The sequence below is a fragment of the Penicillium canescens genome, assembly GCF_028828765.1.
Source record: "Penicillium canescens strain IBT 15451 chromosome Unknown utg000003l_segment0_segment0, whole genome shotgun sequence".
Lineage (NCBI taxonomy): Eukaryota > Fungi > Ascomycota > Eurotiomycetes > Eurotiales > Aspergillaceae > Penicillium > Penicillium canescens.
The window spans coordinates 5045095-5071544 of NW_026703965.1; the positions used below are offsets into that span (position 1 = coordinate 5045095).

Genomic DNA, 26450 nt, shown 5'->3' on the forward strand with positions numbered 1-26450 from the left:
ACGTCCCTGCCCGACATTACATGTGCGACAGCATAGGCGAGTTCGAAGGCCATCGTGCAGTCGTAGCAGATCGTCTTCATCTTCATACGTCTGATCATGACCAAGTACCACCTCTTGAACCCGAACATGGGTGTGTCGTCACGACGAAATCGAACCGGCATCATGGTCTTGTTCCCGAAGCTGTGTTCTGACCGTGTTGTCCAAGGGGTTCGAGCAGGGACACATCTCCACGAGCATGTTAATCTTCATCCTCACGTTGCGAATGGTCTCCTCGATCATGACCGTGTTGGCGTTGAGCACCAGATTCAGGTCCACATTCTTCGGCGGATTGCGGTTCGTGAACGCACTCACGACCGACTCGTCGCATATGATGATGGTCCTGTAGATCTCATGGTTCTCGTGGATGTACTGTTCACGTACATCGCTTTGTCGGCACAGGTGGTCAGATCGACATTCGACCTCAGCCCCAGGTACGCCTGCATGGCGGTCTCGGTGATGGGATCTCACTCGGGATGACCACATGCAGTGCGCGTTGATGCGCTCGAATACGAACGCCACTATCCTCTTGAGCTCGAAGTGGCCCAGGTCGGAGCCGCTCCTCGCGAAGAAGTCAATCCAGGGATCGCCCTCTACATCCTCGTCAAAAGAGGTTACCGAGAAGACCGTCTGCATGATCCTCTGCTTGATCTCCTCCGCCTTCATGATAAGGATGTTCCAGTGGGACAACCTCACGTCTCAGATCCAGGGCATGCTCGCAAAGCTCTTCGTCTCGTCCTGCATCTTCGGCTTCGGACTGATACTGTACGACAACTGCATGTTCGGGCTGATCTTCATGTAGATTTCCGTGACCAAGTCCATGTACTTCTTCTCCATCCTCTCCACGCTCATGCTCATGTTCGCGGCGATCCTCCCGCCCAGACACAAGCTGCACTCCGTGAAGACCACCATGTTGACGTCCGGAGACCGCTTCGGAGTCGGTTTCATGTTCATGACCGGCTGGAGACTTCTGACCACGAGATTGCGCTTGCAGTCGACGCAGATGATGTTAGTGATGGTGTTCTTGCTCATGTTGATGGTGTTGGCCTGTGTATTCAGCTGCGTGTTGTGAGTCCAGTAGTATCCCGGGTTGAAGACGACCATGAAGCAGTACACTTAACGTGCGCATCAACACGTACACCCGAAGAAGCACGAATATCTACTTCAACATGTCCACGTTCGGGTTCGCGTTCGTCATCTCCATGTGCAACACCCGGTGCGGCATGCACACCTACGACCTCATGAGCGGGGACATGGCGACGCTTCCTTCCCCTCGAGTTCATCGTGCAGGCCATCCGAGACTTGAAGAACAGCTTGAAACACGGGCCGTCGTGCGTCAGATATAGCGTGGTGCTTCTGGAGTCCACCATCAGGTGTGACGGTCACGTCGACTTCACTATCGTGGCGGACGATGATAATGATGTTCCAGCTGATGGTCGGCATGCGACGAAGAACATGAACGACAGGTTGATCGACAAGTCGGGAGCCAGGCTGCTCATGATGTGGCACAACCTCAGGCGGGAGTGGAAGCTCAGGAACCCGGTCAGCGGCGCACGTCGAGGCGGATGCTACCTCGTCAGGAGATCCGTCTACATGTTGGAGGAGATAATTAACTCGAACACGGGCTACGACATCCGCTTCGCCCTGCAGGCCCTGGAGACTGAGAGCATGAACCGGGACCTCGAGAGGGCGTACATACGACGGTGCCATGCATGCCGAAGTAGAAGTTGACCAGGAGGACGGTTTGATCATCACGTTGATCTTGAAAATGAAACCGCAGGCTGATCACGTAGCTGTAAACGAAGGTCTTGCCGTTCAACCCCTCCATCGTCATCGTAGGCGCGTGCAGCTTCTCCTTGATCAGGGACCAGTAGCAGCTCACAACTCTGGGCGCGGTCACCGTGGAGGACCCGGGCTTAATTACCCTCGTGGCCGTGAAGGGCCTCTTATTGTCGTTCTCGTTCATGATCATCTGCATGCTGGATACGGTGTTCATGTTGGTCTTCATCATTAACTCGTATGAGGAGTCTGACGCTGAACGGCGCGGTGCATGAGCACGGAGAGCAACTCGACGGTATCAACACGGACCAAGTCATCCCTATCATCATGGACAGCTCGAATGTCGTCCCGAGGCATACGAACAAGCTCGCGATCTGCGTTCCGTAACATCTCCCCTGGAAGACGCTGAAGATCAGATCGAGTTCAACACGAACCTGACGTGAACCAGACACAACAAGTTAATCGTGCACACGAGCTCGTTCATCAAGATACTGCTAATCGAGAGCACGAACATGGAGAGAACCATCGGCTCTGGGGTGGCATTGCGATGGACGAGCATACGCACTAATAGGGATTCTACGACGTTTTGTTTTGAGGCGACTGTACCGCGCACTACACGTGATACTAAGCCCTTTACAGGGTGAGGTATATTACTTACGGATGCTTTTGGATGTGGTTCGTGGACCGACGAGTTTCGAGGATCTCTATGTTATGAATGGTGTTCCATGTGAGTGGTATTACGATGTATGTGCTCTACAAGGCTTGGTTGAACAAGGAAATGAATGGGAGTATGCCTTCGCAGAGGCAACTGAGTATAGGATATGTATCAGTGTGATATTATATACGATATATATATATTAATGGTGGTTTATAGCTTGGTGTCTATCTTCGACTGGCAATTCGACTTGGACTTATAATAGACCAACCCAAGCTTGTAATAGGCTCTAACGCGGGAACGTCTTGACTGTCTGAGTCGGATGTCGTCGCAGGTCTCTCGGACGACTGATATGTCGGTGGATATGTAGACGTGTAGAGAGTGAGGGAAGCAAAACTGACAGATTTGCAACATCTGTTACACGGGAAAACGCAGCATATAACTGACCATGAGTAAACACGGGCATCCGGAGATCTACGCCAACATGAGTGAATATTAGCCTCTGCCAGTACACTGCCGCAACTGCGGTGCAGTCTTACGCTGTCCCTGCGATTCTCGCAGGACATGAGCTAATCTCCATTGCTCAAACTGGTACGTACTTTTCTCCATGGCTTGTTGAACTACAATACTAACTGATTTAGGATCGGGCAAAACCGCGGCTTTTCTGATTCCAATTCTTTCCAAATTGATGGGAAAGGCACGCAAGCTCGCCGCACTCTGTCCCAACACTTCAGTTAGGATATCTCCTCTGAAACCACGAGAACGTCGTGCGATATGCCTAAACTGTCGACAGAGGAGTCTGAAGGAGAGCGAGTGACATCGAAGTTTTGTTCGAGTTGCTGTCGACCAATGCCAAATCGACAGGATCAACACCGATTATCACGATGCGAGATTTGTCGAAGAGGGAATAGTTATTCTACTTGGGTAAGAAGCCGCCGACTTTAAATGTTGAAGTACGCTTGTCGAATTGCTGTCCACTATGGTTGCTTAGCACCACGCGAAGGGAAGTAGTGAGACGAAGCCTAGGTAGGAGCATTAGCCTGGTCGCGATTTGTATGATGTGTCCAAGGGGAATCGAGCTCACCCACATGCCCATGATGGAGTTCACGACCGAGAGGCCCGATCCAAACAACAGCACCTGCGTGGTGGTCTATACTATGTGCAACAAGTGCTTGAACGACTTCTTCATCGCGACCACCAACGAGGTCGATCCGGGAGACAGCCTCAGCTACGAGGTCCTGAGGATGCGGATGGCTCGCTACATGTGCAGGTCGCTGAACGGACAGAAGATCGCGACTCAGATGGGGTACGACGACGTGATGTGGGAGAGATCAGGGTTCGTGGCCAGGAGGAATATCATGCAGTCCGTCACGACCAGGACGACGTTCACGACCTTCAGTGTGCTGTCGATCGAGAATCATCAATACGGAGCTGTGGTTCGAACAGGGAGTTCAACTGCAAATTTCGAGTAGGTGCCGAACACCGAGATGCTCCTCAACTTCAAAAAGAGCCAGGACGGACGAGCCAGCTTACCGACCGAACTGAATCCCACCTGTGAACACGAAGATGAAACCGTTTCTGTAGCACATCAAGAACACCAAGACCGAGGAGGTCGTGAGGAGAGACACGGTCTTCTTCAGGAAGGTCAACGAGGCATTCGGCGAGTTCAGCCAGTGGCACAAGTCCGTCTCCGTGTGCGAGAACCTGACGTTCACGACACGAAGCAGTACATGATGTACAAGAAGGCCGAGATGTTCGACGACACCGAAGTGATGCGGGAGACCATCAACACACCCGACGATCACCCCCAACGTGCACAGGAGAATGGGAAGGATGGTCAGGAACTTCAACGAGCACGTATGGCTCCGCAGGTGCAGGAACGTGGTGATTAACGGCAATTTCTACAAGTTCACACAGAATCGCGACCTCATGAAGATGCTCCTGGACGCGAGTGACAAGGAGTTGGTGGAGGCGAGCCCGTACGACAGGATCTGGGGCATTGGATTTGATAAGGCCCATGCTGCCGCCGACGTTACGAACTGGGGCTCCAACAAGCTCGAGAGATCTTTGCTCGAGGTTAGGGCCATGATCAACGACATGCTGAGGCTGACGCCTAACGGGATGACTGGAAGCATCCCCGTGACTACAACCACGCTGGCATTCTGCGACGTATGTGCCTGTATAACCATGATCTCGAACACGAGCTTGGACACGGAGGTGACTCGCGCTCAACTAATGGTTACAACCTGCGGCAGCTGTGCGAGAAGATTCGGAGTCACTTTCGGGAGCATGGGCGGGCAAGATCTCATGGGTTTATACGAAATCATCCACAAGAAGGTGGAGCTGAGCAGCGTGGGGCCGGTCTCATGTAGATAGTTCCACCCGGATGTACTCAGGCTCCTGAACACGAACGACTGCATGATCACGGAAGGTGGAGGGCTTCAAGGGCCCGAACGGGGATCTGACCAAGAGCTGGAGAGTGGTGGCCATGGTGGGAGAGTGATGAGGACGACCATGGTCCACACGCTGTTCGAATTCGAAAACACAGGCGACTAGGCTAGCTGTAGTTGTGCATCACCGAGAACAACCACATGATCATGAACACCCTGGTGGAGGGATCCATCTACATGGCCACCCTCAGAAGAGCCATCATGGAGTACGCCGGATACAATGACAAGCTCACGACCGTGGTCTGCGTGGGATGCGAGGTCAACTACACGCCCGCCTTCGAGCAGATCAACAGGATCGAGCACTGCAGCAGCCGCAAGAAGTGGAGGTTCGCTTACCTCTTCGGAGGGGATCTATTCGTCTACATGACGTGCTACACGTGTGCGGAGGAGAATCCTGAAAGGGTCATGAATCGTGATCAGGTGTTCGAGAGCTACGTGGAGGCGTGCAGAGCCGGGCAGGAGATGACGGATACGAGCCCCGAGCTGAACCAGTATCTCTACAACCAGCAGGTGGTGATCTGGGGTGCGGCGTCGAATCTGGCTGCGATTTTGTAGCCGATGTCTGTTCCTCTAGAAGTACATAACCGCGTATCAGAAGCGCAGTCGAAATTCGAGTCGCAGGACCGGCCATAGCTTTATGGACCTCGTGTACATATACATCTACCTCCTCACCTGCATCCACGCGTCCACCTTCATGGGACTCGGTCTTGTTCTCCTTCGTCATCGGGCTGTTGATCACCGTCAGAACCTTGCTGACGACGAACTTCACTATCGGCAACGTGTCCTTCTTCACGGACGCCAGCTCCTTGGTCTCCACCTCTCCGTCCCAGCTCACGGCCTCGTACTTCTTCTTGCTCGGGATTAGGATCGACATGTAATTCCCCTTGATGTCCGCGCCGATGCTCTCGAACACGGTTCCCCTCATCTCCTCGTAGATGCGCTTCTTGATCTGTAGCCCTCTGTTCATGCACTCGTTCTCATTCTACCCCATGACCTCACAGAAGATCGAGCCCATGCCCCCGTATCTGACTCTGTAGCCGCACGACTGTGTGACCCTGACTATCTTCTTGAGGTAGTATCGAGCCAGGTGGGTGGTGATCTCCGCGCACGTCTTCGAGGACATGGCTCCGTGTCTGCTCCCCAGCATGCCGTAGAAGCTGCACACGAGCGCCTTGATGCAGGAGGCCAACTCCGAGTTCTTATCCGTCTTCGCGTCCATCCTCATCTGGATGAGCTGGTCCAGGATCACGCTGAGCATAGTGGGCGAACCTCTAACGATGGCCATATACCCGAACTCGTCCCTCATGCCAATCACCTTCAAGGACTCGACCACGTCCCCGTACTCCATCTCCCGCATGTCCGTGGGCATGGTCAGGCCCGTCTTCCTCCAACTCCTCGACCGTGGTCGACCTGGCGCACCTGTCGATGAAGATGCCAATCTTGGCTAGCAAGGACCCGTAGAGGGAGTTGCCGTCGATCTGGATCACGCCCTTGAAGCAGTAGGGTTCGGGTTCGAGCACAAAATCGCCCTCGAAGTCAGTCTCGTCTACGCCGAAGGTTCTGCTCAGATCCAGGCACATCCCGAAGCTCATGGAAGTGGACTGAATCAGACGGAAGTCCATCAGTCCGGTGTTGTTCGCGATGGCGTCCCAGATTGTGCTTCTTGATGTTCCCGCGAGCAAGCAGATGGTCTCGGGGATCTTCATCCTGGGATGTCTGGACACAAGCGCATGCAGATCGGAGTCCCTGCAGTTGTAGATGATCATCTGCGTGAGGTCGTAGTCATTCGTCTTGGGGTCTATCATCATCGTTCTGGAGTCCAACTTCGGAGGCAGCCCCAGCTGGTAGGCCATGTGGCTGAGGGAGATCGAGTTCCAGGATCTATGCACCGTCTTGTCCACGTAGTACATCGAGTCGATGCACATGATGCCATAGGGGAGCATAGCGGCTTGCCGGCTCGACGGACTCAATGATAGTCCTTTGTCGGATAGGGCTCTCGTATTCGAATGGGTATTTGTATTCGCCATGGGCGCGTGGAATCGGCAGTCCCCGTGGATGTTTAGGTGACTGGCGACGAGGTGCTGGTGTGGGAGTGGTGTCTAGAGCAGCGGACGAGCTTTCGGTGGCTGGCTCGATGGATTCGCTAGCATTTCTAGCATTTTCGGTGTCAGCGCTCATCCTAGAGAGGTTCTCATTGATCTCTCTAAGCTTGATTTCGGATGCTTTCTTCTTAGCTATTTGCTGGGCCATTTCCTGGGCTTTCTCTAGCGAAGGTTGGATTGGCTGCTGTGGCGGCACTGGCTGTATTGCTGATGTCTCAGCAATTGATGGCATTGGTTGCCTCGGGGGTAAAATCGACGCTCTCGGGCCGTGAGGTGGTCTTCGTTGAAATAAACCTCTCTTTGGTTTCTATGCTTACGGTTCCCCTCCAATTTGAATGCGCTGGCGTGCTTCGCTTGGCTGACGCGCTGGGATCTCTCTCACAGTCTCCTTCTTTGTGTCAAGCGTCCAGGCTGACCCCATGGGGGTCCCTGGGGTGACGGAGTGATCATTGGAGCTTGCTGAGGTTGGCGTGCTATTTGGAATGTCTTCGGCTTCGGTTTCGGCATGATTGCTAGCGAGTGTTCTCGCTCCGGGGGTTCAAAAGAAACTGCTCCTCCTCCTAGTCCGTCGGGGATCAATGGCTTCGGTCCTAAGGAGGTGGGCGCGGCACCTTGCTCTCCGTCATCATTATGCTGAGGGAAACCTACGTCTCTAGATGTATGAATCTTCATAAAGATAGGGTCCCACACCTTGTACTAATGTCCATGATCTCCCGACGTAGCCTATCAAATGGCCTTTGATAGCTCTTGAGGCGATGAAGCGATCTTCCGGCTTTGGACTCGCTTGCTCTTAGGGATGTGGACGTACGTAATGCATCCCCATGGTCTTAGGTGCGTGAGACTCGGCTTGCCAACGGGTTTCGGGTTTAGCTCTTCAATTGCTAGTTCCGTGGCTTTAGGTGTCGGGAGGGTGGTTGGGCTCTCAGCCATATAGGTCTGGATAGCTAGTGACACTCTTCCTTGTTTCTCATTGCGATCACGAATGGCACTCGACAGCGACCATACGGCCGAGCTGAGCACCCAGTCGCACTCAGGCGCTTCCTGAAGATAGGAGCAGTGCTTGGCATTGTGTGGGCCATAACCGCAAAAGCTGCATCGGTCATTGATGCGTTGTTTCTCGGCTTCACAGCATTCCCTAGCGTATTTGTAGATATCCTTGCCTCTCGGCGGAGCTCCACGAGCACCGGTAGAGGCCGTAGAGCTTCTATGATCGGCGTGCTCTCCGGGTGATGCTCTCCCGTTCCTTCCGTCTCCACGTCCACGGCCACGCTGACCGCCACGGTTGTTTCCTCTTCCACGGCCACGCTAGCTTGCCAATCCTCGGACGTTCTGGTTATTCTGATTGGACGGTTCGGCAACGACAGTGGTATTCTTGTCTTGGCGATCGGTCCTAAATGGGTTCCGACGGGCCGAGTGGGTCTTGTTGGCTTTAACAGCAAGCTGACGAGCTTTGATCGTCATTTCTTTGCATTGCTTGTCGAAGTCCTCGTGAGTAATTTCGTGGGATTCTTTCACTTTCCGTAACGCTTCACGCGTAAAGACCATGTCCGGAAGCTTATCTTGGAGTTCTCGGATCATGATTCCGATTGAGATAAATGCTGGTGGTGCAATTTTGGATCGACGCAGTATGTTCACTTGCCTCTGGTAGTCACTGATGTACTCTTCGGCTAAGCCATAGTGATCTCTCTTCATATCGTATAGCTTGAAAGCATCAATCAGGACGTTATCTGAGCGGTCTCCACCTTGAGCAAGCTAAGTAGCTCATCGAATAAGTGGTCGGTGTATTTTGGTCGGTTGGCCAAGCCACTCAGTCTGGTTCTAACATCCTTATCAACCTAGAGATATATCCATGCGGCTACAGACGAGGACCAGAAGTTTCATCTCCGATAGAGTGGATCATCTTCATTTGGTCTTGGCATCTTAGCGTCCTTGAGGTCTCCAAGCATCATGGGCTGGAGAGAGTTCTCTACTAGCATCACCTAGTTCGGCGAGTCCGTTTCCTCCCCGGTGAGTTTATCAATAGATGGCAGCTCATATTTCGTCATTTTTGGTAGACGGCTGCCTTGATGAGGAGCGACGCCTACAGTTGCGCTCACAGGCTTGTCATCGATGTCGGTGGTGATTCCTTCGATATCTTCAATGTGGAGAATAGATTGATTCATCACGTCCTCATCGAGGCTCGTGTATTTGTCACGCCGTCTCTCCATCATCCTCCATCACGTCCTATCGACGCTCATGAATCACTCTGTCCGTTGCCTTGTTCGTCACTCTCCCTTCGTCTTTAGTCATCAAAATGGAAACCCGATCCAGACGAAAGCGAGCAAATGTTGGACAGGAACACTCGGCGGCTCCTCTCCCTGCGATCCCCCCGGCGTCCCGCCCCGCGTCTCCTTCCCTAGCCGGCACGTCCACCAACTTCCCGTCTCCCTCTCTCACCAACAAACGGCGTCGGTCAAACCCTCCACCCCTCGCCCCCTCCACCGCCCCGAGTATTTCCTCGGTTGAGCCCGCAAGCCAAACTACATGGCATGAACCCAAAAAGCTAGCCCAAACTCGGATTAGCAGATACAAGGAGTGTGAGCGTTCGCACGAGAAGTGTCTCACTAAGACACTTAATGCAGCGTTAGACTGGCTGCCCGAAGGCGGTCGCGACCAACTGGCCAATGTTATTATCGATGTCGAAGAAGATGATGAGATTCTCTTCGCAGTCTTCGATAACTTACGGACTGCATTTATTGAAGCTAGTAAGTTTATATTATAATCGCCTAGCCGATAAACACGACTATTTTTGCTAACATTTTTCCTTTAGTTAGGTTCACTGGAAAGACTCCTGGGGTAACCCCATCTCCACACCACAGCCGCCGGGCTAGCGTGGACAAAGTGGCTGCTAAGCTGCCGGACCCACAGGCCCGTTCTTCGACTTGGGCTGAAGAATGCATCGACCGCGATAATCACCGCTGCGTAATATCTGGAGCTTTAACAGAACTCGAGTGGGTGAAGCAAGGTGAAGTAGAGGGCCAGCTCTGGGGAAAGCTAGAAGTGCACCACATAATCCCCTTCTCATTAGGGGGGTTTGATAAAGAGGTACCATGATATACCCAGCTTACTAGTCAGAGATATAACGGAATACTAACACTAATTTCGAAGGAGCATCGTGATGTCGCTGTTAAATGGGCCTCGATTTATACCGCCTTTCCTCGGATTAGAGCAATCCGAGCTTCAAAAATAAATACTGTCGAGAACGGTATCACGCTACACAACTTGGTGCATATCGAGTTTCAGGCATTTAGAATTGCCCTTGAACCAATGGTAAGGCTTCTAAGACTAAGTAAATAGTTAAGACTAATTTGTGTTTATCTAGGAAACTCCAAACTCCTACAGAGTGAAAAAGTACCCCCGCTTCAATAGTGTGCTACATGCGCAAATCCCAAACGGTACCCTTATCACTCTCCGGCAGGCGGCCGGACAGGACAAGCCACTCCCAGCCAGGGATTTTCTTGAGACGCACTACCGCCTTTGTGAGATTTGGCATGCCTCTGGATTTGCTGAAGAGTTCGAATACAATGCTAGGTGCTGGGACGACATAAAGCAGGAGACAAATGGTTGTGTCTTACAAGAAGATGGATCAACTGGGCTCGCTGAGATCCTGGAGACTGCTTTTTCGGTGTTGCTCAATATGCATAGAGGAGGGTATCATCTTGATGTTCTTAGCATTATTCTTCTTTGTGTTTTAGCTTATGTATTAGTCTTGAATAGTCGCTTCATGAAGAGATCCTCGACGATAATGGCAGATATCTCGTGCACTATTGAAAAGTCTTTGTACGCCCCGCACTGGTGGCCGGAACCGAAAGCAAGTCGCGTGTAAGCCGAGAAAGCACTAGGGATTTACGCTCATGCTCTCTCCAATAGAGTCGTGGTGTTATTCACGAGTTATCCCCAGTTTTGGGTATTTTGGGTTGCCCATGGCCACAGGTGGGTTCATGAAGGCCAAAATCCGCGGTGGGTTACCCGTGAAAGAAGACGACGCGGGAGTTGGAATTCTCCGCCCTGGACCGCGACCTCCGTCTTTTCGTCTTCCTATTGCTTTTCTCTCCCTTTACCCCCTACGTCTTTTCACCTCAATAGATTCAAGATCCTATTGCTTTTATCGCATCTTCAGTAACCATACAATCGGCGCTTTGGTTATTCATCCATTAATTGTCCGCCACAATGTCGGGCCCAAACCTTCACAATGCTCTCCTTCGACCTCCGATCATCCAAATCTTACGCGCGCAAGGCTTCCATTCCACGCGCCCGTCCGTTCTTGAGACTCTGCAGGACCTGACTGGCCGGTACATCATGATCCTCGCCTCCTCGGCTGCCGACCACGCGGCAAACGCCCACCCACAAGATCCAGTTCCCGTCCTTGAAGATATCTACCAAGCTCTACAGGACGCAGGTGCCATCCGACCACAACTGCGTGAATGGGAGGAAGAATGGCAGGGCGAGGAGGATATGCGTGGCCTCGACTCTTTCCTTGGCTGGATGACTGGCCCAACTCACCGCGAAATTCGACGTGTTGCGGGCTTCGTCCCGAGCGAAGGTGACATGGTCGATCGAGACGCGATGGAAAAGGAGGACTACCTCACAGCCTTGAAGAAGAAGCACAGCAAGACTGGTGAAGAGTCTCGCTATGCTGGAACTGTCCTGGGAAAAAGTGCCGAAGAACATCCGATCATCATCGAGGGCGGTGTCCCCAGCATTCAAGAATGGGGCGCGCAGATCCGAGCACAAACCTCCGATCCCATGGATAGCGACACATCCGGTGTGAGCAGTGCCCCAAGTCACCTTTCCGAGGAGGAGGGGGTCGGCGCGTGAAGGTGATCGCGTTTCAACACCTATTTGATTCCTGTACAAACCCACGACCTGGATACCACATCCCACAAACGAACGATTAGCCAACATCTTGGGTCTTGCCGCCAGATGGCAACCCAATCTCAACCGCCTACCGAAGCAACTATTCTCTCGGCTTTGATTCACACCCCAGTGGTACTTGATCTTGCCCCCAAGGTTCCTGCTTTCGTCAGGCTTGACCACCCGACACCCGAGGAATGATACCCACTCGTACTCCGATCTTTGCGTGAAGAAGCCACCATAATGACTTCACTCGGTGCATCGCCGGCAACATTATCTCGCAGCTCGGGGGATCATGGGAGTAATGCACGTTGTCAATCATTGCTTGGACATAACCCAGAGGCATGGTGGATGAATATGGCCGAGAGATGATCTGGTAGCTAATGCAATGGACATGATCGATTAACAATCACCATCCGCTGCTTGTTGTGTTCGTGCACTTGGATAATTGGGGCAGGATTGCATGCAAACCTATGAGAGACAATACTGGGTTGAGCATGACACATTTGGGAGTTGTGACAGCTCGAACTGTCTTTGATCCTCTTCCAGAATGATAGCAGTCAATGTTTGACATCAGATGTCAATGCTAGCTTGGTCTTTGATATTGTGTAGAGAATTCCAGCTTATACATCAACAACGTGTCCTGGCGATACCTTAACTTGCAACCATTCTCCCTCCACACATCCAGTATAGAATATGTACAGCTCATTGCTTCGGAATCAGACGCATAAAATTAAAACCCCAGATCTGGCGAAACCCAATGCAGACTTCACACTGTTAGACTGCCGAGTGGAGGTTCCTAGTGGATCAAGCACAATCCCCGAAGTCCCCCACAATTTGCCGCTTGACACTCCAGGGTTTGCCCGTTTGATTTACTCGACTCCAAGCCCTCTTCCATAAATTTGTTACTCCTGCTATTTGAGACATCAATCGAAGCTACCGCCTCATAACGCCACCCGACTGGGCCGACTTGGCCTGGAAAGTATGTCCAAACGCTCTCCGAGAAACACCAAAACGACGATCGGAACATGGCATCGGTAGTTGGCCGCAGCATTCCGAAGAAGCCTCGGCCAGACTGTTTTTTTTCGGGTCAGCCCTGGTATCAGACTAGCCGACACGCTATAATAGACGGCTTCGACCTCCGTCACACGGAGGGCCCCGAATACCACTGATTCCTGTATTTTCCGGCAAATCAATCACGGTATAACTCCCAGGAACGCCGCTTCCCCAATTCCAGACAAGGCGAATGGACAACGGAGCTCCACTGCTGTCTCCTATCGCCGACTTTGCACTCTACTCTGGCCATTCTGACCCCAATCCGTCCCACCCGTTGACTCAACAACTGCCCCATACCCCAGAAATGCCGATTACGAATCCCCAGACCCCGCGGGGTCGACTGGCCCCCTTTTATCTAACCCTTTCCACTGATCTGGAGTTTTAACGTGGCCATATTCTCGCATGATATCTTCCACTATGGCTTCACTCGATCATGCCACTGGTGCTGAGCAGCCAAAATACGACTCTGATTATATCGAGGAGAAGAATATTGATGGGAACTACGCCGACCCTACTGCACTATTGTCTGAGACGCATAAATCATACCTGATTGAGCGACATGGCACGTTAGACCTCGATCCGATCCCTAGTATGGATCCGGCAGACCCATACAACTGGCCATCATGGAAGGTGAGCAGACACAAAGGCGTTGCTGAGTGCTTACGCTGACAATATGACAGAAAACTGCCAACCTGAGTCTAGTTGCGTTCCACGCTTGCATGGGTACATTTACTGCAGCTGCAATTATCTGTGCTTATGAGGACATTGCGGAAGATCTGGGTGTCTCAATCCAGCGAGTCAGTTATCTGACATCCTTGCAAATTGCAATTCTGGGAGGCGCTCCGTTGTTTTGGAAGCCTCTCTCCCACCGATTTGGACGACGCCCTATCTTCTTGTTGTCGTTGATCCTGAGCTGCGTTTGTAATATCGGCTGTGCGAAGAGTACGGATTATGCTTCCATGGCGGCATGCAGAGCTCTCGTTTCATTCTTCATTTCACCTGCTATGGCAATCGGTAGCGGTGTTGTCACAGAGACTTTCTTCAAACATGAGAGAGCGCGGTATATGGGTGTCTGGACTCTGATGGTCACCTTGGGTGTACCAGTCGGTCCTTTCATCTTCGGATTCGTTGTCCAGCGTGTTGGATACCGCTGGATCTACTGGATCCTGGCAATCGTAAGTTTCTTCCAGCTGATGCTTTGTCTTCCTTGCTGACCTTATACAGACCAACGCAGTCGAGTTAGTTCTGTACATCTTTTTCGGACCCGAAACCCGCTATATCGGAGCCGACATACACTCGAAATCCTCCGCATTCAAGACAGAATACATGTCCCTCCGTCGAATTGACCCGACTCCAATGAAGATGAGAGAGTTCTGGCACCCGCTCACATTATTCACCAACATCCCCGTCCTCCTAGCAGCAATTGCCTACTCCATGGTCTTCCTCTTCGCCTCAGTTCTTAACTCAGTAGAGGTCCCCCAGCTTCTTCAAAGCAAGTTCGAACTCAATGCCCAGCAACTCGGCTTACAATTCCTCGGTTTGATCATCGGTTCTCTGCTCGGTGAACAGCTAGGTGGATTCATGTCTGATATGTGGATGAATACTCGTGCTCGAAAGATTGGCCACAAGCCTGCACCTGAATTCAGATTATGGCTTAGCTACATTGGCTTCTTGCTGAGCATTGCTGGTATGGTTGTGTTCTTGGTTTGCACTGAGCAAGCGACGACCGGCAAATGGGATGTTCGGCCTGTCATTGGAACTGGTGTTGCTGCCTTTGGTAACCAGGTTGTTACTACTGTTCTTACTACATATGCGGTCGACACTTATCCCCAGGATGCAGGGAGTGTTGGTGTCTTTATCAACTTCGTTCGCTCGACCTGGGGATTCATTGGGCCTTTCTGGTATGTTGTTGTGTTTGAAATCATTGACTAAATGCTAATTGTCTCTTTAGGTTTACATCTATGTTTGAGAGCGTTGGCATTGCTAATAGCTCTGGTGTTGTTACCGCTTTGATCATGGGTGCTAGCTTCATTCCAATGGTGCTGATGCACTGGCAGGGCAAGAACTGGTACACCAAACGCGTGGATTGAAAATCCTGCAATATATTGATGATAGAGAGCTGTGGGACTAGATCACTCGATTCTCGAATAGGTTGCTAAATTTTGAGCACAGATTGTCTTTTTCTATTTAAGACTGTCCGATAACTATTATTTCAACATATGTTTTCTGTCACTAATGATTTCATAAGTAAATTGTAGCTCCTAGACCATATCAGGAAGTATGATTCTTCGCGGTGGGTGAGTTGACAGATTGACATCTACGATAACTCAATTGACTGGAATAGTATATTACGCGTCCCAATGACGCGGCTGTTATGCATCCGTCGGCCCTTGAAGATCCTCCATAATATCTCGTATATCCACTGAAATGTGATTATAGAATCGCATTATGAAAGCTGTTTGGCCAAACTACGAACCCTGCTTCGTAGTCACAAGTCAAAACGGCCAATCTCTGAATGGGTCCCACTAGCCATCAGTCCCATTTTTCTGAGCAGAAAAAGAAATGGATTCCCATTCAGTAGGTACTTTCACCGTGGAACTAGCCTAAGGAAAAACAGAACCCACTGTACTTTGGCTTTGAGGGCCAAAATAGTTTCAGAAATCAGGCTTTCTTAGCATCGCAGGTTAATCCTGGGTTGGAGTCATTTCAATTATGTGCTTTATACTTTGTGGAATTATATGCGTAAGCGTAAATTCCATTCTTCAAGCATCGCTTTCATCCGCGCCATTCGGTGTTTCCTAGGCATTGGGTGATAGCGGAGCCAAAGCTTCCGGGGCGCTTTAGTAAACTTTAACGGATGGAGTTGTGAGGAAATTACAGTTGCGGATATCCCGTCGCGTATTGGAGGATCTGGAACGGCCCAATTCGTAACGCCTAAAAGCATCGTTATCACGAATGTTACTTTAAATTATACAGAAGTGAGCGAGGGAGATCTGAGTAGCGTAAGTGTGCGCTATAGGTGCTTTTTCGTCACTTTTTGTTTTTTTCACCCAGCCGGACTCGCTTTTATATCGAGCGGTTAGAGATGCTCCGTTTGAATAAGTGCGGCGGAAACATGAAAAAAAATTTGGAACAGAGAACAAATACAATAGCAAGGAATATATATACGTTGTAGTAGAGGCTTAATTTGTGACTCCCTTAGGCTCGAGAGTAGCTGGCTAATACTCCATTTTCATTTGCTTGATTCTGCGTTTCCTATTCTGCATTGTTGCTTGGTGTAAGTTTCTGTCCCAACTGACGTTTATGGCTAGAAGCAGAGCTGAGCCACATTTACCCCCAATGCTTCTTTGAATCTCTAGGCGCGTTGCCACGGGATTCTCCAAAATCTTATCAAACTGGCATTCCGTACAGTTCACTGAACGGGACGGAGTAGCAGGCAAAACTAGTTACACGTGTTCAGTCTGCATGTCAAGTAAACAGTAAAAAGAGACGGTGAGAAAGCTCAACAAAGAAATGCTGGGCAAAGATACGTACGGTTAAAATCGTAACGGTCAACAAATAGTCAGCAATAGATGGTGAACAGCAAATAGTTCAGAACAAACGGTCAAGAATAAACGGTCAATTCTTTTCCCCTCCGAAAATAGGTGTATGGGTGTCATTGCCAGAAGTGTTGGCATAATATGAGAAGCACTAATCCAATACTCTAACAAGCCAATGACGTTAACGCAACATATAACAGGCCCAAATGCAAGGTGTGTTACGATTCCCCAGCCAAATGAGACACAAGAGTCTTGTGAAAATAGCCTACAGTATTACTAAAGCGCTGTGAAATTTAGAAGTAACGGACTTTTTCACTGCTGGGTAGACCCTGCTCTGGACGGACAATCTTCTTTCCTAACAGAACGGTTCGTAGACATAAATCCCATCCTCCGAGACCATTGATTCCTGCTTGGATTCGGCCACTTGGTAAAAATTGGACCTCTGGATGGTTAAGTCGCCAGATCAAATGGTTTGTTGCTCCCCTGTGAAAAAGGTTACCTCCATCTCTCCCAGGATCTGGACTAAGGAATCCAGACCCGTAGTCCGATGCATCGGGCATTCAGACTTGGGTGGAGTACTGTATCGATGTACCACACATCAGTGGCTCCCTCCTGTATGGAAGCGATATGAATGTTCGAGGAGGAATCATTTCTGAGCGCAGCATGTGACCGTCCTGAGATCCATTGCAACGTAACTAGATCACAGCCAATTTCACTGACGACTAGTGGGGGTTCGTCGGGGCCTTTTTCTGTGGAGGGGAGCGAGGTGTTGTCGTCGTCATTATTGCCAGAATAATGCCGGTAGAAATTGGGGAGCGCACTATCGGCCATGATGGGATATAATTTCTTTCGGTTCTCTCGTTGAGCTTTGCACAAAGAAGTGGTAACGAGCGTTGTACTTCCTGGGGCTGGACACAAACCAATATATGTAGATCGATCTGCCACGCATCTCAACACGCAGTCTGTAGTCCTGATGTTAAAACTCTCTTTCAATTCATCACTCTCTCCCAATTTATCACTCCCTCCCAATTCATCACTCTCTCCCATTACATGCATTATAGAACGCTCACTACAGTAGGCTTCTCGCCACTTCGCCTTTTATAAATCTAGTTGGGCTCTACTGCCGCTACTATGTCATATGTAACCTGATTCCTCTAGGGATCAAACTTTTAGGCTATCTTTCGGTGGGTTGGGACTATATTTCTGTATAAGTTGCAGTGACGGATAGTGGATGTGGATGTGGTACCGTAGCAATACTTGATAGATACCCACCAAGTCTTTTTCCTCGTTCAGTATTATCCTATTTAGCCTTGTAACGGATCCTTAAATATAGAAACAGCTATATACAGCGTAGCGTAGCGTTTGAAATAGCTCCCTACGTCCGATAAAAGGTGAAAGCGGTCGCTACTATAAAGACTTTCGTAGTTGGATCAGTGATAGGTGTGACACATGAGCTGTCAGCAAAAGCCTTTTAAGGCAAACTTCACGACTACGTGCAAATCACGCGAATTTCCAAATACCCAGGCACCCCCCAGGTCTGTTGCAAGAACTATTTCATCCTGCTCTACATGTACTTAGGAAGAATCCTCGTGGCATGGCCACTTTTATGCCGGATTTCTCCCAGGCATCCAAACAAAGCCATCCTTGTACCTTGCTTGTTGGCTGATGCAGTAACAGTAGTAGATTTCATTTACCTCGACCCCTCGCAAAGTTGGATCCCAGATCACGGGTAGAAGTAGCTGCCTATTAGGCAGCTACGGGATGCAGGCAACAACCTTGACTACAAATAACGTTATCTGCCCTCAGATAGTTCTATTCAATATCACACTTGTACCTCAATTAAGGGTTTCAACTTTGCAAGGGGTTGGGGTAAATGAAATCTACTACTACTGCGAAGACTGTATCTAAATCGCATATTTAAAGAGCTAACATGCTTCAGACATAGGCAATAGTGAAGACGACTAGATATTCCAACCAAAGCGAAGATCAAGCCTCAAAGAAGAACAATGGCAAGTAGAGTGCTCGTCCGGATATGAAGCAAAATGCCGCCAAATTCTAATTTCTGCCAGGCTGACCGATTGTTTCCTTGAAAGGCTAATATAGCTCGAAAGACTATTAAAATATACACCGAATGATGACACCAGTGCTAAATGTGATTTCTAAAAGTGTACTAGTGCTCTAATTTGGGGTCGATAGGAAGTGAAAAAGAATCTAAGGGGCAAGGACAGAGAAGTATAATTGGTAATGCGAAGAGGCTAACTCGTTAATAGCAGAGACAACGGCACAGTCGCGCAGATTAGAGGGATCCTCGTTTTTCATATTCCACAACTTTATTCTTGCTTCGAGTAGTGGCAAGAATTCCATGAAATCCACAAAACTTTTAAGGACGTCAACCCAAGAAAGGGAGCTTCTGTGACTTGCACTAGTCAATGGGACAGAAAGCAGTCTCTCAATGTTATGTAGTGTGGAGCTTTCACCATTTCCTGATATCTAACTGGCGCTGGGAGCATCTCGATAAATGAGTGCGAGTAGGCTTCCTGACTCAGCCGACATGTAAACGGTGGATGACAAACAGGACATTTCCAAGTTTTGTTTTTTTTTCCGATATCGTGCAACTTTGGCCTTTGGGGCCAGATGAAAGAGCGTAAAGGAGTGACATTTCTCAGAGTTAGGTACTGTAGACTCAAAGAATAGAACAAGCAGAAAGACACAAACACACCCGCAAAGAACCAGTAAAGCAACCGAAAGCCCAATATAGTAGGTTTTGTAATCCTCCACTATAAATTGAACACTTCCTTGTTTGCCTCGGCCCACTCTTCCAAGCTTGAAGCCCGGCCGACGTATTTTTGAAGATTAGCGACAGCCTGTTCGTACGCCTCTCCTTCGAACGGGTCAAAGTCATCACCGCGCCTATCCTTCGGTTTCAAGGACTGAACCAGCCTCGTAGCTACAAAGTCAGGTACGCCAATATTTAACAGGTTTTCCACTCCCTCCTTCTCATCCAATTCGGTGACCTTGATGTCTTTGCCAAGCACCTTGCCAAATATTCCCACGGCATCTCTCTGGGAGACCAGTTTTGGTCCACAAAGAGGGATCGAGTTGCGTTCTTCGGCGCCTTCGCTCGCCTGCATTTCTTTGACAAGAAGGGTCCCGGCCACACGACCAATGTCTTCGGGTGAAATCCAGTCGAGTTTTGCATCCGGATACGTGATTTTCACCTCTCCTTCGCGAATCATACCCGCCCACCAACCTGCATTGGTGCTAAAATATGCAGGTCGAATCGCTATGTAGCCGTCACTACCAAAGACTTCGTCAAGGTTGACCTCGACCTGTGCATGGGTATACGCAATGAAGTCTGCTGGTGTTATGCTCCTGATGTCACCGTGTACACTGATACTGCTTAGGAAGACAACAAGCTCAATACTGGAGGCCTTCAGAGCTTCGATAGTGCGTCTCATGTGGTCTGTTGTGCCCGGCACAAGGTATATGAAGGCACGCTTGGCTCCAGTCGCTTGCACGGCAGCGTGAACCGTTTCGGGTTTGGTGAGATCAGCTTGCACCCTTTCGAAGCCCCCTGCCTTTTCCTGCTCTAAGGTGAGGCCTGGAACGGGCCTCAGGGTATCACGCAGAGCAAGGACCACTTTTGCACCGCATTGCTGTGCAATACGAGCTGCGGCAGAGCCGACGTGGCCGGTTGGGCCAAAGATGATAGAAGTGGTGGAAGCCATAGCGAAATATTTGTCAGGCTGTGAATATCTGAACGAGAGTACGATGGGACCCCTCGGAATCGCCGTGAATATATATTCGAGTCGACGATATAATGCTTGTGCTGCATCCTCACTCGGGTCGGAGTTCCCTTGGCCGACGTCGGTAGTCGGAAATAAACTGGGCCGTTTTCTTGGGATGGAAGATATCCACTATCTGCTGAGTAATTTAGTATCCATACTTAACTCACTACTGCGAAGATAACCCATTATTTCACAGACTTTCACGGTGGAGATCTGAGAGAATTTCCAGCACGAGGCTTCAGGGTTTGATTAGAAATTGAGACAGACAGTCGGGGAGATTCAACGCGAAATCCCGAGCGCTGACAAAGCTTCTCCGCAACACCCCGGGACTTGGCACGCTTTGCGCTTTGCTTCTATATAATTTATGAAGTCAACCTGATTCAGCAGTGTTTCTCGTCGTCCTTAACACAGAGTGAATTTTCACCCGTTTGAAATATTCAATATGCCCATCCCAATTGTTCTTTGTGGCCGGCTGGAGAAAGTGGGTTCCATTGTGATCTCAGAGCTGGAACCGGACTATGAAGGTAAGTAAAGCTTGAAACCCAGCATGGTCTTTTTTTTTGCATCTCACAGGGTAATCAGTCACGTATTTCGTCATGAGCGTCGAAGATGGTATACGCAACCTCCCCCTTATCCTGTCTGGTTCCACCCCGGTCAACGACAAAAGCAGTCTGGGCTCGAAAAACTACTCGGCTCTTCCTAAGGCTGTCATTCTAGGAGGCGGATATGATGATGAAGCTATCACTCAACTTCGCGAGGCTGTTACCAGCTCCCCAGGAACAATCAAGATACCTTGGTTGAAAGCGGATCCCGGAGAAGACGAAGGTAGGTCCTACCCCGGGGTCAGAGAAATACTGCAGGGCGGCGGCATCTCGAATGAAACATATATTGGGAACTATACTGGAGAAAGGAGATCTCAAATCAAGAGACGACGAGACGTTTTACTGGTGATAGGGCGAGGCGACTGTATATAGAACATGGCAATGGAAAGATGAACGGTCGATACACTCGCAACGCTCGATACATCTAGTAGGTACCGCACGGGCGAGTTATCCAAGCGAACAGTAGGCTCTACAAGATAGAAAAACAGTAGATGTCTAAGATACTATATTGATAGCATGGCAGATACATAGACACTAGGGAGACTGAGCCACAGCTACCGGAGAGCTCTACTCAGGTGCGGGTCTCAGGATGGAAGCGAGTGCGGAGAGAGGATGATTATTATGAGTATTATTAGTAGATTATGCTAAATTCAATTTTCAATCACAAATCGTTACAAATAGTTATTTAGGTCCCCGGGGTACTACCAAGGTACGTACTGAATGAACTGAATCCTTCGCACTAATGATTTTCTTTGACTCTGCATCTGAAAGCAAGTCTAAAAGGTGGAATACGGCTGCTCCATCAATATGGTAGGCTTCTTTGTCCTCGCATACTAGTTTCCTCGGGCTGAGGGCTAGCTTAGCGGGATGGCCCCAGTCTCTTTATTTAGATATTGTTCCTTTGAGATGCGATTGAGGGCATAGACACGATGAGGCATATATATTTATACTGATAGATCGTACCCTCTCATGATCAAGCTTAAATATTAAGTCCTACCGCCCCTATGGTGAAAGAAACATAGTTGGAACTATGCCACCACGAAAGAAAATAAAGCTTGCCCCGAAGCCAAAAGGAAAACCAACATACTCAGGCCCCCAGCCCCGGCTTTATGAATGGAACGGAGCTGACGTTAAGGAGGAAAACCCCAAGCTAAAGGACGGAGAGACGCACACGCAGTACAAAGACAAAGGGCGCGAGGTCCCGAAGTCTCGAATCCAAAAACGGGCGCCGTTTTCAGGACCCCAACTATTTGCTGATTTGAACACCAGTTATGTTCCGGCTACCACGGCCACCACGGCCCCTAATCCACCAGCCCGGCCTGCAAAGCAAGCGTGGCCTGCGGGCACAAGACCTATAACAGATATCGCCAAAGTACCTCCTGGTTGGAACTACGACGAACCTGATCTGGACCCCGAGTGAGTCTTTTCTCTATGAGCTACCGGTTAAACAAAATACTTCTACTTTCCATATCTGTCGCTGGATTAATGCTGAACCACATGTCGCAGAGATTGGGCTGCTCAAATTACAAGATGCAACGAGCGAATTGTTGAGGCTATCATGCCTGATATATTCCGGTGGAAGCTGGAAGAACTCACTCGGAGTCAAGAGTCGAGAAAGTAAGAGCCCCAGAGGAAACTCTAGGCTACTTTCTAATGAGAATCTAGTGAGATGGTAAAAGAAGCCGGCGCCCAAGGAATTACTGACATCAACGTTTTGAAACGCCTGTGTACCCTTAAAAGAACTCTGAAAAACCTGCAAGGCGGCAAAGACGAGTATAAGCTCATTAGCACAGTGAAGGCTATTATAACCGCCTACGAGAACAAAACATTGGACTGGTATGATGGTCTTGTGACTTACTGGTCTCATGGAACCCAGCTTTCACAACCGCGGACCTTCATTGCCGAAGAACATCAAGAGATTGGTAATCATTATAACGGATATGAGGGGTTCTGGGTAGAGGGGGTCAGTTTGGTCAAATGTCTAGTTGCGTACCGGCAAATCTAACATGTGTACTCTAGGTGTTCGGCCCTGGGCCTACAAATACTCAATTTTGCAAGCATTTCGAGACGCAGCCGAGTTCCAATCGCAATATATTCGTCCACTATGTAAGTTCTCGAAATATCCCAGTAGCATTCTTGACTCACTCTTTTACTTCTTAGATGGACCTTCATCTTCGAGTGCCGAATGCACAAATTGCTGGTCATCCCATCACGTTCATTGATGATACTGGATCGGACATGATGGTCATGTACGACGCAGACAAGCGTTTACTTGAACGTTTAGGAGGGAGGCGATTACTATGCCTGGGAATGGCACAAGCTGCACAGGCTGATGGTCATTGGGCTGATTTTCTGGTGGTCTCAGTCGAGGTTACCATCTACTGTAAAAGCCCGGCCAGGAATAATCAAGGTCACCTAATCCGTGACCCGAATGGGGGTTACCGATACGTAACGGAACGAATGACCAGCTGGGACACTATTCAATGTTCCGTGAGACCCGGTGCTGGGGGTGTGGATGACGTTCCCAGGCTGTTAGGACCCTGGTTGAGATACAAGCTATACACCGCTACGGCACCGGATGGCCAAAACCGTATGCATATTATGGATAACTATTCTGGGTTTGGCAACCATGTTCCAAATGTCGACACTTCACTCGCCATTCAACAGGGTCTCATAGTGAATTTGGACCAGGTACCTGATCCTTTTATTCCACCGCCACCCTACAAGTAGCCACCCGGAGAGAAAGAAGGTAGGCGGAATGGAAAACGATAAAATGGAAAAAGAAATTGAGAGGGTCTGGAGGACGGGTTTCTTGTATCGCGTTCCGTGATTGGATCCATACATTAGTCTAGTAGCTCGTCGTTTATCAATTAGCTTTTGTTTCTTTGATCCTGCCTCATTCTCTCATTAGAGGTATATAACGACAAGTCACGTCAATAGCAAGAGTCGATTCCTAGGGCGTCTCAAATGTGGGATTGGGCAAATGGATTGGTGCCAAATAATGAAACTCCAAACACACTATGAGCGTGATACACGCGATGTCATAATCAACCTTTGTCTTTCTGAGTACATTGCCGAGTTCCGTTCTTTCGGGATAACTTCCCATCTCCATTCGACGAGTCCCTTTGGTCAGGTATGTTACTCTCTTTTCCATTGATCTATGGGAAGTGAGATTCGGTCATTTTCCTAATATCCCAAAGTCCACCCAAGTCTGCCTTTGAATACTTGTTAGCAAAATCAGCAAAAAAGCAAATTACTGGGGAACAAGCAAGGAAACAGAAGAAAACAAAGAACACCATTGCCATGAAAGCTCTTGAAAAATAAACACGTCTTGAAGGCTGAAAACGCGCCACGGTCTCAAGTAGTTTGAAGAAAACGTGAGAGATATTGGAGCTATAGAGTTAGTACCGGGCTAGATCTTCATCTTGCAACATAGAATTGGAAATGAAACGTTGGTTTACCGAAAATGAAAGCAAGTACTTCATGTAACTTGAAAGAGAAATCGACAAAATCTGTATTGCCCCTCACTGAAGTCCTGCTTTTCTTCCACCTTTTCAATCTCTGGTTCTACCCTTTGTTTGCCTGTGGTTTCCAGATCATCGTTCTTTCAAAATCAGCTAAAGCTTTGCGTCCCAAATCTCGAAGATGTTTCTTTGTCTTGGTATATTCTTTGACACGAGCTGTAAGATAAAAATAGACTAGTTGAGAGAGTTGCATTATGATATATTTATTTACTCGACCTTGAATCTCTCTGTGCATGCACATCGACATTCAAACTGGTTGCAATTTATCTTCCCTATCACTTTTCCCGGCTCCGATAATTTCTATCGTGCACAATGGCATCTCGTCCGGAATCTAGCAGGGCCGCTGGTCTTCGTGAAAGCGCGCGAAGACAGGAGTCATTTTACGCAGACCCTGTCGATGAGCCTAGTAGTCGAAAACGGAAGCAAGCCCAGGGTGGGGTGGCCCCCAAGAGCACCAAGACAAGCAAGGAGGAATCGAAGTCTTTGGATACCGACTGGCTTGAATCGGATCTGAAAAACTCTTACGCTGGTCGAGTTTCAGATCCTGCAAAGACAGAGCCAACTTTACAACGGACACAATATATGCACCAAGATCCTGCCATTACGGAGTTGAGCAAGGTACCCGCGGGCTGGACTCGTCATGAGCATGACCTTCATCCTGAGTAAGTTTTGGCTGTTGAGCAGTGCCTGCTATATCGTACATATACTAACATGAACTACATAGTGATTATGAAGCCCAAGTTGAACGGTGCCTGGAGCGACTGGAAGAAAACATCATGCCGATCTATTTTGAAACCAGGCTGAAGGAGCTCGAAGAGAAGTGGAAAGATCGCGAGTAAGGCATCCTCTTCCAGGTTATATCTTTGGTCTTTGGCCTGGCAGTCACTGATTCAGTAACCTCAAGTGCAAGAATGGACGTGTACCCAAAGCTTAGCTGGCCCGTCGTACAGCGCTTGGAAGTCCTAGCTAAAATCCTAGAATGGCTTGGCAAAGAAGATGAGACGGATGAATATCAGCAGGTGGACAATGTGAAAGCCATTATAAGGGCATACAAAGACAAAACCCTTGATTGGAATCCAGACCTTGTTACATACTGGTCCAAGGGCGCACAGCTTTGCCAACCGAGGCCGTTCAAAATGGATGAATTCATGCACATCAACGTCAAACACAAGGGTCATACTGGATTTTGGGTGGAAGGAGTATGTATACTCTTGTTCCGCTTACCAGGAACGGAACATGCTAACAAGGAATAATTTACAGTTTAATCATGTTCCGGAACCTGAGATGCTCCATGTGTCCGCCACGCCTGGTAGGCTCGGCAAGCTGGTTGATGTGTGATCAAACTCCTCTCTTGAGGTGATAGGAAGCTAACATGTTTTGTGCAGATTGATTTTACCGTTCGATTTCCTTCGGAAGGTGCCTGGATGAACCAACAGGAGCTCGAGCTGGACTTTGTAGATGATACCGGAGCCGGCACAATGACAATATACGGTGCAGATGTGAGACTTCTCCAAGACATGCATGCTAATAGCATCATACCCGTCTCATTGCCACCGGTCCTTGGAGTGGTTGTCAGCGTTATGGCGGACGCCACTCAGTCCTTCGGCCTCTCAAGGATGCTCGAGGTCAATATACGGGATCCAAATACGAATAACATGTTAGTGGACCAATGGACGGCTGTGCCGTGCATAGTACGCGGCGAATTGGGACGCTACTCTGCGAGACTGAGTGGCCCGTGGATGCGACGGAGGTTGTATACATACACGGCCCCTGATAATTCTCACCGTCTATGGATACACCAAGGTCGCCCCTTGGTTCGTGATATGCCTAGGGCAACGGTGGCCCAGAGAACGATCCCTATGCCTTTCAATCCAGCAAGTTACGCACCTCTGGCTGACCATCCTCATCTGAATGACATTTACCCAGATGGTATCCCGCCACCGCCGCCAGCAAGTCCAGCACCTTAGGGGAATTTGTTCTTAGTCTTTTATATATTCGTCTAAAATAGATACATTTTCAAGTTCTC

General features: G+C 49.3%; 12 protein-coding genes across 12 annotated transcripts; 8 read left to right on the plus strand and 4 right to left on the minus strand.

The window, feature by feature from the left end:
* Positions 1–96: 96 nt before the first annotated feature.
* N7446_005186 (uncharacterized protein) lies at positions 97–6587 on the plus strand (the record flags this gene model as incomplete). The annotated part of the gene is made up of 17 exons (XM_058513934.1): positions 97–333; positions 386–470; positions 527–1219; positions 1283–1727; positions 2061–2198; positions 2264–2351; positions 2455–2603; positions 2970–3061; positions 3112–3203; positions 3462–3496; positions 3540–3938; positions 3999–4341; positions 4388–4639; positions 5038–5433; positions 5495–5761; positions 5876–6277; positions 6369–6587. 17 exons carry the CDS (start codon positions 97–99, stop codon positions 6585–6587), a joined length of 4332 nt encoding a protein of 1443 aa, XP_058375263.1.
* Positions 6588–7748: 1161 nt separating this feature from the next.
* On the minus strand, positions 7749–8714 carry N7446_005187 (uncharacterized protein; the record flags this gene model as incomplete). The annotated part of the gene is made up of 2 exons (XM_058513935.1): positions 7749–8291; positions 8349–8714. The coding sequence occupies 2 exons, from the start codon at positions 8712–8714 to the stop codon at positions 7749–7751; spliced, it is 909 nt and encodes a 302-aa protein (XP_058375264.1).
* Positions 8715–9001: 287 nt separating this feature from the next.
* On the minus strand, positions 9002–9229 carry N7446_005188 (uncharacterized protein; the record flags this gene model as incomplete). Its single annotated transcript, XM_058513936.1, has 1 exon — positions 9002–9229. The coding sequence occupies one exon, from the start codon at positions 9227–9229 to the stop codon at positions 9002–9004; it is 228 nt and encodes a 75-aa protein (XP_058375265.1).
* Positions 9230–9315: 86 nt separating this feature from the next.
* Positions 9316–10887, plus strand: N7446_005189 (HNH endonuclease signature motif containing protein; the record flags this gene model as incomplete). The annotated part of the gene is made up of 4 exons (XM_058513937.1): positions 9316–9766; positions 9832–10106; positions 10170–10331; positions 10384–10887. 4 exons carry the CDS (start codon positions 9316–9318, stop codon positions 10885–10887), a joined length of 1392 nt encoding a protein of 463 aa, XP_058375266.1.
* A 344-nt stretch (positions 10888–11231) lies between these two features.
* N7446_005190 (Bromodomain associated domain protein) lies at positions 11232–11879 on the plus strand (the record flags this gene model as incomplete). The annotated part of the gene is made up of 1 exon (XM_058513938.1): positions 11232–11879. The coding sequence occupies one exon, from the start codon at positions 11232–11234 to the stop codon at positions 11877–11879; it is 648 nt and encodes a 215-aa protein (XP_058375267.1).
* Positions 11880–12847: 968 nt separating this feature from the next.
* N7446_005191 (uncharacterized protein) lies at positions 12848–15095 on the plus strand. The gene is made up of 4 exons (XM_058513939.1): positions 12848–13601; positions 13652–14146; positions 14196–14872; positions 14923–15095. Exons 1-4 carry the CDS (start codon positions 13374–13376, stop codon positions 15059–15061), a joined length of 1539 nt encoding a protein of 512 aa, XP_058375268.1. The 5' UTR covers positions 12848–13373; the 3' UTR covers positions 15062–15095.
* A 1937-nt stretch (positions 15096–17032) lies between these two features.
* On the minus strand, positions 17033–17341 carry N7446_005192 (uncharacterized protein; the record flags this gene model as incomplete). The annotated part of the gene is made up of 1 exon (XM_058513940.1): positions 17033–17341. One exon carries the CDS (start codon positions 17339–17341, stop codon positions 17033–17035), a length of 309 nt encoding a protein of 102 aa, XP_058375269.1.
* A 1946-nt stretch (positions 17342–19287) lies between these two features.
* Positions 19288–20238, minus strand: N7446_005193 (uncharacterized protein; the record flags this gene model as incomplete). The annotated part of the gene is made up of 1 exon (XM_058513941.1): positions 19288–20238. One exon carries the CDS (start codon positions 20236–20238, stop codon positions 19288–19290), a length of 951 nt encoding a protein of 316 aa, XP_058375270.1.
* A 460-nt stretch (positions 20239–20698) lies between these two features.
* N7446_005194 (uncharacterized protein) lies at positions 20699–21272 on the plus strand (the record flags this gene model as incomplete). Its single annotated transcript, XM_058513942.1, has 2 exons — positions 20699–20822; positions 20881–21272. Exons 1-2 carry the CDS (start codon positions 20741–20743, stop codon positions 21270–21272), a joined length of 474 nt encoding a protein of 157 aa, XP_058375271.1. The 5' UTR covers positions 20699–20740.
* Positions 21273–21930: 658 nt separating this feature from the next.
* N7446_005195 (uncharacterized protein) lies at positions 21931–23630 on the plus strand (the record flags this gene model as incomplete). Its single annotated transcript, XM_058513943.1, has 5 exons — positions 21931–22316; positions 22407–22517; positions 22566–22872; positions 22920–23006; positions 23061–23630. The coding sequence occupies 5 exons, from the start codon at positions 21931–21933 to the stop codon at positions 23628–23630; spliced, it is 1461 nt and encodes a 486-aa protein (XP_058375272.1).
* A 1106-nt stretch (positions 23631–24736) lies between these two features.
* N7446_005196 (uncharacterized protein) lies at positions 24737–25263 on the plus strand (the record flags this gene model as incomplete). The annotated part of the gene is made up of 2 exons (XM_058513944.1): positions 24737–25086; positions 25149–25263. The coding sequence occupies 2 exons, from the start codon at positions 24737–24739 to the stop codon at positions 25261–25263; spliced, it is 465 nt and encodes a 154-aa protein (XP_058375273.1).
* A 72-nt stretch (positions 25264–25335) lies between these two features.
* On the plus strand, positions 25336–26391 carry N7446_005197 (uncharacterized protein; the record flags this gene model as incomplete). The annotated part of the gene is made up of 3 exons (XM_058513945.1): positions 25336–25623; positions 25685–25750; positions 25810–26391. 3 exons carry the CDS (start codon positions 25336–25338, stop codon positions 26389–26391), a joined length of 936 nt encoding a protein of 311 aa, XP_058375274.1.
* Between the last annotated feature and the right edge of the window lie 59 nt (positions 26392–26450).

Excerpts from the sequence above, each read along its gene's own strand:
- N7446_005191 (XM_058513939.1), top strand. The coding sequence starts at position 13,374 with ATGATATCTTCCACTATGGCTTCACTCGATCATGCCACTGGTGCTGAG. Across the intron at positions 13,602-13,651 it reads ACAACTGGCCATCATGGAAG|AAAACTGCCAACCTGAGTCT; the intron begins GTGAGCAGACAC and ends ACAATATGACAG. Across the intron at positions 14,147-14,195 it reads TCTACTGGATCCTGGCAATC|ACCAACGCAGTCGAGTTAGT; the intron begins GTAAGTTTCTTC and ends GACCTTATACAG.